Raw genomic sequence first — 14,177 nt, forward strand, 5'->3', positions numbered from 1 at the left:
TAAAAATATTTTTTTCAATCGCAAATAACTCGAAACTCGGAAAAATATACATTTTCAATCGCAAATAACTCGAAAAGTATTGACTTACATAAAAAAGTATAGAAAGACAGTTGCTTATAATCAGTCAATTTATCCATTTCCGGGCTGAGCTTGAACGTATGTTGTTTCACCCTCGAAAAGGGGTGACTGTCACCTCCCAAGTAAAAGCAACCAACGGCACAAATTCAACTTTGAAGTGGAGGGTAAGTAGAACCTAAATCCAAATTTGCATGCAATTCGGAGTTGCCCCTGAAAATTACACGGTATCGCCGTATTTCCCGTCCATTTACTGGGCTAATGTAATTTGTTTACAAATTATACCCAACAATATCGAACACTGGGGCTGGTACAAACCTTCCAGAAAGAAATGGAAGGTTTACAGGTAGATATGGGGAGAGTAGGTTCCGCATTACAATATATTCAAAAATCTTACCAAAATTTCATCGTCCTCCTGATCTCTGGTTTTGTAGTAAAGTGAAACTAAATGCCGAGCCAATCGTCTATCGAAAATCTCATTTTGTGGATCCAGAATCAAAAATATTAAATCGAATCTAAAAAAAATGTTACATATGAATACAGTCACCTATATATTTTGGAATCATAAGGATGACCTCCATTTTAGAAGCAAACCTTAAGACAAAGTTAATTCCTCATATAAAATAAAATAAACAGTTCTATAGTTGTCACATTTTATCTTTGCCCAAATGTCATGATTCATTTTCAAACAAGTTAAATCAAACCATTAACTTAAACGTACGTCGATGTGTAATATCATTGATATATAATACTGTCAATGTAATAATTAGGAAATGACTATTATCGGTGTACATATTTTATAAAGTTATATGGTGTAATTTAATAGTGTGATGTTAATGTCTTTTTGGTCTCAATTAATTAAAACTCTATTGTTTGGATAACTTTATATTTACATCGTATAAACGGTGATTCAACCATAATTGTTTACAAATACAAATCATTACCTATACCACACATTTGTACATATCAAGTAAGTAATTATAACAACTCTTGAATTTACCTACACTGCATTTTTATACACGACATAATATGTAAACCTCACGTATTAATTCACGGTCAGGAGTCATTGTCTTCGAGCATGGCTAATACACTACATTATATTTTGATAAAGATATTTACAACTTAATTTATTTAGGTTGTCCCAACTATATTACAATGGTACATTTATACTTATACCTCGTCCAATTTACTTACCGTTGCACGTCATCCGCGCCATAGCCTGTGACACGATACCAACACGAAATATTTAGGCGGTGGGTGTGTTCTTTTTTAGAATCAAAATAATTCTAAAGGGGAACATACCTACCGCCTAGATATTTCGTGTTGGTATCGTGTCACAGGCTATGGCGCGGATGACGTGCAACGGTAAGTAAATTGGACGAGGTATAACTATCTTATAATATATTTACCACACTATAGCTTTATAAAACAAACACAATAGGTTTATAAATAAACAAATGCGCTAATGTTACTGTCACTGAAAATAATAAACGTCAAAATTCATAGTAAACAAGTTATCAAAGACATGCCATATTGTGTGTGTGTGTGTGTGGTGTGTGTGTGTGTGTGTGTGTGTGTGTGTGTGTGTGTGTGTGTGTGTGTGTGTGTGTGTGTGTGTGTGTGTGTGTGTGTGTGTGTGTGTGTGTGTGTGTGTGTGTGTGTGTGTGTGTGTGTGTGTGTGTGTGTGTGTGTGTGTGTGTGTGTGTGTGTGTGTGTGTGTGTGTGTGTGTGTGTGTGTGTGTGTGTGTGTGTGTGTGTGTGTGTGTGTGTGTGTGTGTGTGTGTGTGTGTGTGTGTGTGTGTGTGTGTGTGTGTGTGTGTGTGTGTGTGTGTGTGTGTGTGTGTGTGTGTGTGTGTGTGTGTGTGTGTGTGTGTGTGTGTGTGTGTGTGTGTGTGTGTGTGTGTGTGTGTGTGTGTGTGTGTGTGTGTGTGTGTGTGTGTGTGTGTGTGTGTGTGTGTGTGTGTGTGTGTGTGTGTGTGTGTGTGTGTGTGTGTGTGTGTGTGTGTGTGTGTGTGTGTGTGTGTGTGTGTGTGTGTGTGTGTGTGTGTGTGTGTGTGTGTGTGTGTGTGTGTGTGTGTGTGTGTGTGTGTGTGTGTGTGTGTGTGTGTGTGTGTGTGTGTGTGTGTGTGTGTGTGTGTGTGTGTGTGTGTGTGTGTGTGTGTGTGTGTGTGTGTGTGTGTGTGTGTGTGTGTGTGTGTGTGTGTGTGTGTGTGTGTGTGTGTGTGTGTGTGTGTGTGTGTGTGTGTGTGTGTGTGTGTGTGTGTGTGTGTGTGTGTGTGTGTGTGTGTGTGTGTGTGTGTGTGTGTGTGTGTGTGTGTGTGTGTGTGTGTGTGTGTGTGTGTGTGTGTGTGTGTGTGTGTGTGTGTGTGTGTGTGTGTGTGTGTGTGTGTGTGTGTGTGTGTGTGTGTGTGTGTGTGTGTGTGTGTGTGTGTGTGTGTGTGTGTGTGTGTGTGTGTGTGTGTGTGTGTGTGTGTGTGTGTGTGTGTGTGTGTGTGTGTGTGTGTGTGTGTGTGTGTGTGTGTGTGTGTGTGTGTGTGTGTGTGTGTGTGTGTGTGTGTGTGTGTGTGTGTGTGTGTGTGTGTGTGTGTGTGTGTGTGTGTGTGTGTGTGTGTGTGTGTGTGTGTGTGTGTGTGTGTGTGTGTGTGTGTGTGTGTGTGTGTGTGTGTGTGTGTGTGTGTGTGTGTGTGTGTGTGTGTGTGTGTGTGTGTGTGTGTGTGTGTGTGTGTGTGTGTGTGTGTGTGTGTGTGTGTGTGTGTGTGTGTGTGTGTGTGTGTGTGTGTGTGTGTGTGTGTGTGTGTGTGTGTGTGTGTGTGTGTGTGTGTGTGTGTGTGTGTGTGTGTGTGTGTGTGTGTGTGTGTGTGTGTGTGTGTGTGTGTGTGTGTGTGTGTGTGTGTGTGTGTGTGTGTGTGTGTGTGTGTGTGTGTGTGTGTGTGTGTGTGTGTGTGTGTGTGTGTGTGTGTGTGTGTGTGTGTGTGTGTGTGTGTGTGTGTGTGTGTGTGTGTGTGTGTGTGTGTGTGTGTGTGTGTGTGTGTGTGTGTGTGTGTGTGTGTGTGTGTGTGTGTGTGTGTGTGTGTGTGTGTGTGTGTGTGTGTGTGTGTGTGTGTGTGTGTGTGTGTGTGTGTGTGTGTGTGTGTGTGTGTGTGTGTGTGTGTGTGTGTGTGTGTGTGTGTGTGTGTGTGTGTGTGTGTGTGTGTGTGTGTGTGTGTGTGTGTGTGTGTGTGTGTGTGTGTGTGTGTGTGTGTGTGTGTGTGTGTGTGTGTGTGTGTGTGTGTGTGTGTGTGTGTGTGTGTGTGTGTGTGTGTGTGTGTGTGTGTGTGTGTGTGTGTGTGTGTGTGTGTGTGTGTGTGTGTGTGTGTGTGTGTGTGTGTGTGTGTGTGTGTGTGTGTGTGTGTGTGTGTGTGTGTGTGTGTGTGTGTGTGTGTGTGTGTGTGTGTGTGTGTGTGTGTGTGTGTGTGTGTGTGTGTGTGTGTGTGTGTGTGTGTGTGTGTGTGTATTACATTTATTATGGCATCATGTGTGTGCATTTTGCTACGTTATGGCATCTGCGAGCTTTGTGGCATCATACACGCGATGCCATAAAATTTTAAGTCGATTTTTAGCATCTACGGCATTATATTGTCACAGATGGCGTCATTTTAATATTTTGTAATATTTTGGTGTGTATGATGCCATAAGATGATATCGTTGTACATTCACACACATGTATTTGTTATGGCATCATTCTCGCTGCGTATATAGTGCTGCCCCCTACGATTAAAATAATATGTGCATGAAATAATTTACACTCCTTTGGAACATGATGCCATTAGGTACGAGCTATCAGAAGCGAGTGGTGTGTACCTAATTTGCGGAATTATATCGATTTATACTTTGTTAGTTTTTTGTTGTTGTTGTTGTGGCCGTTATAAAGATAATGTAGTGTGTGTGATGTTATCATGACAATGTACGTAAACTTCAAAAATATCACAGGTCAACCAGGGGCAACTGAAGCTCTAATATATTATATTCTCGAAGGTTTTTGGTGGTTGGTGCACTGAATGTGAATCTGGGGTCAAAATTGTTGTGTCACGTCAAGTTTTCGAGATATCCTAACCTTTATTGTATTATTTTTAATATCTTATTTTTGATAACTTTGAAATAAATGAAATATAAAATGAAAATACTGAAAGCCAAGGGTAAACTAATGAACTACACGCAACATAGAGTATATAATTTTAGAATGTGACCTAACAGTAAAAAATATAGAAATACCTAAGTACAAAGAAACCTTAGGAAGATAGCAACAAATGAAAGACTAATGGAAAAAGGACAAAAATTGGCTATGGTTTCATAGTTATTGAAGGCATTAAATGGAAATGGAACCAAAAAACAAGCAGAATAGAAAAAGTAACAAACAATGCAGAACCAGCTAGTTCATAAAACTAGCTGAAGAAAACCGTGACCAGACATCTCGTAACGCGACAATTCGTAACCGGACAAGTGGTAACGGACAACTCGTAACGGCGACAGTTCGTAACAGCGAAACTTCATAACAGCAACAGTTCGTAACTATACAAGTTCGTAACGGACAATTCGTAAACGTCCAAATTGAATTATTCTGTTTATGTTTGTTAACGTGAAAACTAACTGTTATTACAGTTATAATTGAATGTTTATCAATTTAACGAATCAGTACCGGGATGAACATGTTTAATACATTTTATATTTCGTGTCTCAAAATAATATATTAAAAGTCCTTAATAACAAACAAATATTTAAATACATACAAACTTTTAACAATATTTTTAAAAGTTCCTCTCATTGTTCCTTAAATTTACATATACCTAGACAAAGGACTAATGAAGTAATTAATGAACTCTTTAAGCCGGCAACCGTCTTTAGACATTCCCAACTTTTTAAGTAAACATTTTGTAAAGGAAAACAACTTTTCTTCTTCTTCACTTGCCTTGTCCGTTGCGGACGTTGGCTATCATCATGCAATTTTAATTTTGTTTGCGGCGTTTCTGAATAACTCGATGTTAGTCCAAACCATTGGTGTAAGTTTTGAAGTCATGAGTGTCTTCTTCTTCCGGGTCCGCGTTTGCTTTCTATTTTACCCTGTATTATTAGTTGGAGTATATAAGATTTATCATGTCTCACAATATGACCGAGGTATTCAAGTTTCTGTTTCTTAATTGTGAAAGAGATTTCTTTTTGTTTTCCCATTCGGTGCAGTACCTCTACGTTTGTGGTATGAGTCGTCCAGGATATTTTGAGGATACGTCGATACACCCACATTTCCAATGCCTCCAGCTTTCTCATTAATGTTTCCGCCAGTGTCCATGCCTCTGCGCCATACAGCAAGACTGGAAATAAATAGCACTTTTGCAGCCATATTTTTAGTAGGAGAGATATGTCGGATCGGGTGAATGTATTATTAATGTTGTTAAATGTTGCTCTGGCATTTCAATTCTAGATCGTATTTCGGTTGTTTGATCCCATTTGGAGTTGACGACTGTTCCAAGGTATATACGACAGGTTTTAGAATTTGGCTGACCAGCATCCATTTTGTTTTATTTTTGTTGAGGTTAAGTCCTCTTTCTTCACTCGTTCTTTGTACCCTGTCCATTAAGATACTGTGAAAAACAACAATTGTCCAAAAATTAAAATTTTGGCAAATCAAGAAAAAGTTCCCAGACATCTGTTGTTTTCTATAGAAACATCCAAATGTTCTATGTAGTTTACTCCGGACATCATAGATTTTTACAAAACTAAATGTGTCAGATGGATAAAGAAACTACTATTCTATGAGAAGAATACATAAAATCGAATTTTCTTAAAATGGACATTTATTGTTTTTCAAATAAACGCTTTAATTTTAAAAATGTTTATTCTGATACTGATTTATTAAACTGATTATTTTTTTCACCCGTCAAATTCTGACGTTTTTGCTTTTTCAGCCAATCACCACGCGTCTTTCTAGCCAATCATTAAGTGTAATACTGATAAAACAGCCTCTTCCTTGATAAAACAGTCTCGTCCCTGATAAAACTTAAGGTACCCTAAATTTCACATAATACGTACATACCTTAATTACGAGCGACATTGGAAAATCTTATATTAGTTATAAAAATTATGTTTTTAATAATTGTTCATTTTCGATTTAAACAGTTTTTTATGTATTAACAATATAATAAATAAATTGGTTCATTTTTAAATCATAAAATAATTTATCTATAACCTACTTAAGACATTGATTCTAGTTGTCTTAAAAATATTTCACAGATGCCCGTATTTACTAATAATACATATTGGTTCACAAAATAATCTTTTCAAATACCACTCGTCCTCTAAATTTTGCTTGATAAATTTAGAGGACTCGTGGTATTACCTTTGATAAACATAATTTCATTTATAACTGTTTAACAGTTAGTTTCAACGTTAACAAAAATAAGCAGAATAATTCAATTTGGACGTTACAAATTTGTATAATTACGAACTGTCGTCGTTATGAAGTGTCGCCGATACGAACTGTCGCTATTACGAATTGTCCGTTACCATTTGTCCGGTTACGAACTGTCGCGTTACGAGTTGTCATGGAACCGAAGAAAACACAAAGACGGAACGAGAAACAAAACAGGCACAGTACAGGGACATGAACAGATCTAAAGATAATAACACAAACGGAAGGTAAAACAAAGTGCAAGTTAAGCACAGAAAAAAACAAAACAATTCTGAAAATGGCATCATGGAAAGTAAGAGGTATAAATGGAAAGGCAATAGAACTGCGGGAAGAAACTAGAAATAAGAACATTGAAACAGTAGCTTTAACAGAGACAAAGAAGGAAGGAAGAGGATCAATAATATTAGAAAAAGGAATGTTACTAATATACAGTAAAGTGGTAGAAACGAAGAGAGCTCAGGCAAGAGTAGCGTGCATAATAAAGATGAATATTATCAACAAAGTAAAAAATTGGATATATTACAACGAACATATACTAAGAGTAGACGTAGATATGGATACAGAGGAAACCAATACAAAACTAATCATATGCTATGGACCAGATGAAGACGCAACAAAAAACGAAAATAATGAGTTCTGGGATAAGTTCCCAGAAGTGATAAATATTTGTACCTACAGAGAAAATTATGATCACAGGAGACATGAACAGTAGAGTGGGAAAAGAAGCAGAAAAAGGGAACAATGTCATTGGACATTATGGGGAGGAAAAAATAAACAAAACTGGAAATTACCACTCAAATTCTGTCTAGGTCTAGACAATAACCTGGTGATTATGAACACACACTTCCGGCATAAAAGTATACACAAGATCACAAGAGAAGTCAAATCAAGAGAAGAACAATCAATTATGGACTATACTATAGTGCAAAAAGCAGAAGAACTGGATAAGAGACGTAAGGGTGAAAAGGTGTTATGAAATTGGCAGTGACCACTATATACTGGAAACCACATTCAAAAGCAAAAGAAAAGAAATAAAAAGGAATGAGAGCATAAACAGAAAACACAAAGAAATAATAAAAAAATTATAAACTAAGGGAAGAATCAACGAATCAACGAAAATAATATACACAGAGGAGCTAGAGAAAGAGATGGAAAATGAACACGAAACAACAGAAATAATAGAAGAAGAATGGGAAAGATTTAAAAATGCGATGATAAAATCAGCTAATGCAATATGTGGGACTACAAGAAACAATAACAGAGAGAAACGAACATCTTGGTGGAATGATGAAGTGAAAAGATAAATAAAAGAAAAGAAGAAATTATAAAAAACAATACGTACAAGACAAAACACAAAAAATATGAAAATTATAAGAGACAAAGAACAAAAATGAAAGAGATAGTGAAGGAAGAGGAAAAGAAAAGTTGGGAAAAATTCGGAAAAAAAATGGAAGAAAACAGCACAGAAACTGTAAAGTTATTTTATAGAACACTGAAGAACCTAAAAAGCAACAAAGAAACAAAGGTGAAACAAATAATGAACAAGGAAGGAACAATAATAAACGATAAGAAAATAATGGAAAGATGGAGGGAACACTTCGAGCTGATACTGAATGGAAAGCAAGGGAATACATTGGAAAAAGAAAGCCAGATCAATAGAGGGTCCATGAGAAACACGGAAAATCAAGAAACTTTAGAAAAAGAAGAACTGGAAGAAGCAATAAGAAAGATAATGATTAGAGTAGCACCAGAAATGATGAAATATATAGAAGTAAAAAAAAATTAATTTTCATAATTTGTTTAATTTGTTTTCATAAAAAAATTACTATGCATATAGAACCTAATATGGAAAATAAAAGTAATACCCAGACAATGGACAAATGCAGTAACTACAGTAGAATCCCGATTATCCGTGCTCCTTGGGACCAGAGGTGGCACGGATAATTGAAAAGCACGGATAATTGAGAAGCACGGATAATCCGAACATGTATTTCTTATGTATAATACATACAGTCGGAAAAATGAAAGAATACCCATGAACGATCACATCAAGCACTTATTTTGTATTTGCTGTCTTTTTCTATAAATAACAAACGTTTGTTATAGACAAGGACAGCAAATACAAGGAAAGTGATTGATGTGATCGTTCATGAGTACCCTTTGAGTGTGGCAAGCAAAACCAATAGCGAAGAACAGAAGACGACGAAGCATTAAAGAATGGAATAGTCACATCTCGCAGATACTAGAAAGTAAGAGAAAAACTTGGCAAGAAGCAACACAAATGGCCACCAATAGGAAAGAATGTAGGAAGTTCATTGAGAGTTAGACGAAACTCCCGACACCTCAGAAGATTAAGACACTGATTAAGATTGAATGAATGGCTCAACACCGAAAGGTATCAATGAGTCTACTGATTAAGTAAGTAAAGAAATAAGTTTTTTCACATCACCTTTTAGTTCAATTGTCAAACATTAAAGAGCAGGTGTCCAAGAATCAAGAAAAGAGAAAATCATCGGCAATAGAAGAGGTGTGAGTGATATGAATTAAAAAAAATAATAATAGATTAAACAAAATTGTAGAAATAAATATCTGCAAAAAAGAAACACAAGTTAAAAAAAAAGAAAAAAAGAAAAAAAGAAAAAAAGAAAAAAAGAAACGCAGTCAGTAAAAACTCTTAAAACACCTCAAAAACCCCATGGATGCCCGAACAAATAAAATCCGTAATTGCTTTCTTTAAATTTGATTTGAAGAAGGAAGTACTACCAGGAAAACAAAAATGTGAATAGTGCAAATCAAAATACCCAGTATTAGAAATGAGAAAATTTACGGATATAAAGTTTTATTTGAAAAACTATTAGAGCCGCAATAAGCGACTAATAAATAATAATGACAATAAATTAATAACATAGATTTTATGCAAATTGTTTGCAAATAACAGACGGAGTTAAAAAAACATTAATTTGTTCTGTAATTTATTAGTTTTTTATTATCCCAAAAATGTCGGGCATAATTGAAGTATTAAGTCATGGTGTGTCAAGTGTGGTATTTATGACATCTCAAGGTACATGTGGCGTCTGATGCCACAAGTAATGTTATCATAGATTTCCCTGTAGTTTTGTTTAGAAGGAGGGTATAACAAAATTAGAAATATATTACTGATCCACACCTAATTAGAATCAACCTAACGTACGTAGACTTGATGATGCCACTTTGCAGTCTGAAGCACAGATGCCACAACGAATGCGGCGCCGTGTATGTGTGTGTGTGTGTGTGTGTGTGTGTGTGTGTGTGTGTGTGTGTGTGTGTGTGTGTGTGTGTGTGTGTGTGTGTGTGTGTGTGTGTGTGTGTGTGTGTGTGTGTGTGTGTGTGTGTGTGTGTGTGTGTGTGTGTGTGTGTGTGTGTGTGTGTGTGTGTGTGTGTGTGTGTGTGTGTGTGTGTGTGTGTGTGTGTGTGTGTGTGTGTGTTTGTGTGTGTGAAAATGGCTTGGATGCTGGTCCGTCAGCCACAGATTTTTATTTTATTTTTACCTCAATTTATTAGTTTTGTTATATTCCCACCTATACATGCCATATTGTTTATCCTTATTTAACTTATTGTGGTTTCTACGGACAAACGTCTTAACCTTCGGATGACCAAGGGGGTAAATTTTGACACCAATGTATGTTTTTCTTTAATAAATTCAGAAATATTTTCAATTTTGAGCTCATTATTTTTTTATTTGACTTTACTATCATTCTAGATACCCTCATATTTTGTAATAAAAAAAATTTCCTATATTTTACGAAAAAAAAAAGAATGTGTGTGTACTTTGTACGCATGTAATAAGTTATACTTCTATTATATGATTTCAACGAAATTAATATACTTTGAACAGTTTTATATTTTATTTAAATATTAAACTAATTTTAATACTTACTACTTCTCAAAAATTTTTATTAAAACAGTGCCAAAAATTAAAATAAAAAAAGAATAAAACACACACAAACAAACACATTGAAAAATGCCACAAATGATTTCTGAACAATGTAGGAAATTTTTTTAACTAAATACGTATTTTCTGAAAAAAAAATTATATAATAAACTTACAATCATAAAATGTATAAAAAAAATAAAAGCTTTAATAGTCATCATTCTATGTTCAGAATGATGATTCTTGTTTTTGTTCAGTTGTAATTAAAATATGTTTTACTAATGTTTATTTATCATTTATTGATACAACACTAACATTAAAATAACGAATACATTATTTTATTTCTTAAAACAACTTAATTTTTTTGTCAATTGTCATTTTTGGCTGGGGGTCATTTTTGACTGGGGGTCATTTTTGACCCACGTTGGTCATCCGTGTAACAAAAAAAGGTTGGTCATCGGAAGGTTAATATTGCGATACTAGTTTCTGTGAGTAAAAAAGAGATCTAGTATAAAAAGTAATTCATGAATGGGTAGAGATAGAGTGGAAGAATTATATTAGTCCAGTCGGGTTAGATTAACGAAAAAAGGTCCAACCTTGCATGGAGAGCTATCCCAAATTTTATTATAACTTTTAGAGGGGATCAATAGTAGTGTAAATTTAAAATCGCTTAAGGAGAACCGTTTTTGTTCAATACCTTCGCCATTTTTAACTTAAAAAAAATAAATGGTAATGCCTAAAGTTGTTGCAATTGTGATTTCCTACAATTTATTTTGCAGTCGATATTTTCCGAGTTAAGGAGGAAAATAGTGGAATTATCTCGTTTATTATTAAATTTACAAAATGGATGTATTACAATGTATTAACGATGTAACGATTGTCAGTTTTCGAACATTCGCGACTACTAATGAGAATAGATGCTACCGACATTCGCGAATGGGGATGCGAATGCGAATATTAAGTTTTTTTAAATTTTTTGTAATGTTTTCTAAATGTATAATGAGAAATTAATTGATATTTAGTGCAAATCAATCTGAATCAGAAACTCTAATAAATAATAACAAAAATAATAAAAGAAAGTGAAGGCTGATAATGTGATTATACAAGGTTAAGTTAACTTTTCTTAATAAAAAAAAATGAGAAGTGAATATATTTTGATTTTATTAACGTAACATTATCTTCAAATTATTTTTTTTTGATATTCATATTCGTAAAACATTCATACATTCGTATCTGCATTTGTAATGCAAAAATATGCGAATGCAAATAACGAAAATTCGTTACATTTCTACAATGTATTACAATTAATGTATACATGCAACTTTATTTTATACAATTTGGATATGTTTAATTTTTTTGCTAAAATCAACTTTTGAGGTTTGTATATCTATATTTGAGGATCTTCAGCATCCGCCTATGAATCCAAATTTCCAATGCGTCTTGGGAACCACTACTTTTACAATTAGTTAATTCATGTTGTTTTTTTTATTGCTTCATATCATTAAAATATAACTTACCTAGATAAGAGAGTATGTGGCAATTGAACATTTTCAATTATTGTCTTATGTTTGTTCCATTGAGATTCACTTGGATTGGCACCAGCTAAAATTGAAGTTCTTGCATTCAACTGGCAAATAATACCTGCTTTTGCAATACTAAGAGTTTGTTGTTCCATTACCTAAAAATAAATTTTTTTCAAAACTGCTATATTATAATGGACCATTATTTAACTATGTATTACCAACTTACTTCATGAAGTACACTTCTGGCTGAGTCACTCATCTTGTCAAATTCGTCTATGCAACAAATTCCATTATCGGCCAATACTAGCGCACCAGTTTGTAGTACAAGTTGTTTTGTCTCTGTATCTTTGGTGACATAAGCTGTTAAACCTACAGCTGAAGAGCCCTTGCCCGAAGTATACTGGCTTCTTGGTACCAAATTATAGACATATTGAAGGAGTTGAGATTTTGATGTACCTAAAAATATACATGATCAAATCACTAATTACTCGGCAGTATGTATATTTTGATCTGATATTATGTTGTCTTTGTCCTCCAACACAAGACCTTCTCGAACAATTTTATTTAATAATAAAAAATAATAAAGACAAAGAAATAATATATTAATATACTAAGAGCCGGCACCTATAGGTTAAATTTCTTAATCATTTTAGGCACGATAAAAGCCTATAACTTAAATAGTAGAACCTAAAAGAAAATATATGAACACTGTGCCGCCACTTTTTAGTGGAACATGCGTTGACAGTGGCGCATCAAACTTTCCACTTATGGACGGGATGAATAAATTAAAATGTACCCTCCTTACTCCCAGAATTCAATTTTTTTCATTTTTGAAGTTATACTTCTTTACAATTGAGAGTGAAATTTTATAATTCTGGGCGCATGCGCACACAGACAGTATGTAGTGTTAGCGCAACACTTTGCCGCTAAATATTTAAATTTAAAAGCTTCAAAAAACACACAGCTGACCAGAGAGACATTCGAAAACCGGCGAAGAATCAACATCTAAGCACCGTCCGCGTGTAACAAAAGCTCTCGTCTAAAATCAATAATCGGCGTGATACACGAATCTAAAGTTGCTGGTTTGGTGCATTTAAGAGTGCAGCTCTGGGGCCCCACATTAGAAGAAAACAACGACACTAAAGGTTAGTACCCAATTTTTTTATATCAGTTGTGTGTTTGGATGAACATCATTTTATCTTTTTATCTATCGATATCAAATTTGGATGTTAGTGCATGGAAGTACCAATAGCAGACCTAAATTACAGTCCACAAAATAAATCCACCACGTGCCTTAACATGTAGTTCGTTTCTAATCTTTCAAGTTATGTATGTATCAGCGCAAATAAGTCATTAAAAGAATATATTAGTGTTTTTAGTAAATATATTTATTATAATTCTTGTGACTTTGGATTTGTCTTCCTCGGGAGTAAGATAATAAAATATCTATTATAACATTTTTATACTTCACTTGATCTATTTGTCACCGTGATGTGTAATTATATCCGAGACGTCACGTAGATGGGGCTTGATAGCTTGGTTGGTAGAGCATTGGACCAGAGATCGAGAGGTCCCGGGTTCTAATCCCGGACGATTCATATTCTTTTTTTTTTAATTTTTGGTATTGTTTTAATAAAAAAAATTTGAAAGTGGTAGGTAAGAAAGTTAGTTTAATATTTAAATAAAATACAAATAAACTGTTACGTATATTTATTGCGTTGAAATTATATAATAGAAGTATAACTTCTTACGTGCGTACAAAGTACACACACATTATTTTTTTTTAAGTTCTATGTGATTAACAACTAAGACTCAGCGTAATTTTAACCTACCACCCCATTTCCCGTGCCATTAAAAACTTCATTTTTCGATTTTATTTTTTTTTTAGGTGGGATGCAATCAATTTTTAAATTTCAAAAAATTCATACGCGTAGTTGAAGCTTTTACAAAACATGTTTATTTTTTATAGACCCATAGGTTGAGTGTACAGTGTACATAACCTCAATTTTTTTTTTAAAGTGTATAACTTTTTTTGGGATGGCTGCAGGTCTAATATTTTTTTAATCTTGTGTATTTTATCAAAGACTATATTTCTAATTCTCTTCAGATTTTTCCATAAGGTTTGCCGCCTTCAAAAATCCAAAAAACTGTTTTTTAGGGAGTTTTGGGGATTTTCCCTATTTTATAGACTCCATAATAGATCAAATCAATTTCTTTTTCATAGGTT

At 34.6% G+C, this 14,177-nt stretch overlaps 1 protein-coding gene across 4 annotated transcripts in view; it reads right to left on the bottom strand.

Moving 5' to 3' along the window:
- Positions 1-14,177, bottom strand: part of LOC114327930 (DNA replication licensing factor MCM4) — a 71,319-nt gene that overhangs the window by 22,579 nt on the left and 34,563 nt on the right. For all 4 annotated transcript variants that reach the window (XM_050648052.1, XM_050648051.1, XM_050648050.1 and 1 more), the window contains 3 exons: positions 12,177-12,406; positions 11,945-12,105; positions 473-590 (listed from right to left, as the gene is read on the bottom strand). In XM_050648052.1, the coding sequence (XP_050504009.1) occupies positions 473-590; positions 11,945-12,105; positions 12,177-12,406 (509 nt within the window). The remainder of the gene's footprint in view (positions 1-472; positions 591-11,944; positions 12,106-12,176; positions 12,407-14,177) is intronic.

Source organism: Diabrotica virgifera, chromosome 4 (assembly GCF_917563875.1).
Source record: "Diabrotica virgifera virgifera chromosome 4, PGI_DIABVI_V3a".
NCBI classification, from domain to species: Eukaryota; Metazoa; Arthropoda; class Insecta; order Coleoptera; family Chrysomelidae; genus Diabrotica; species Diabrotica virgifera.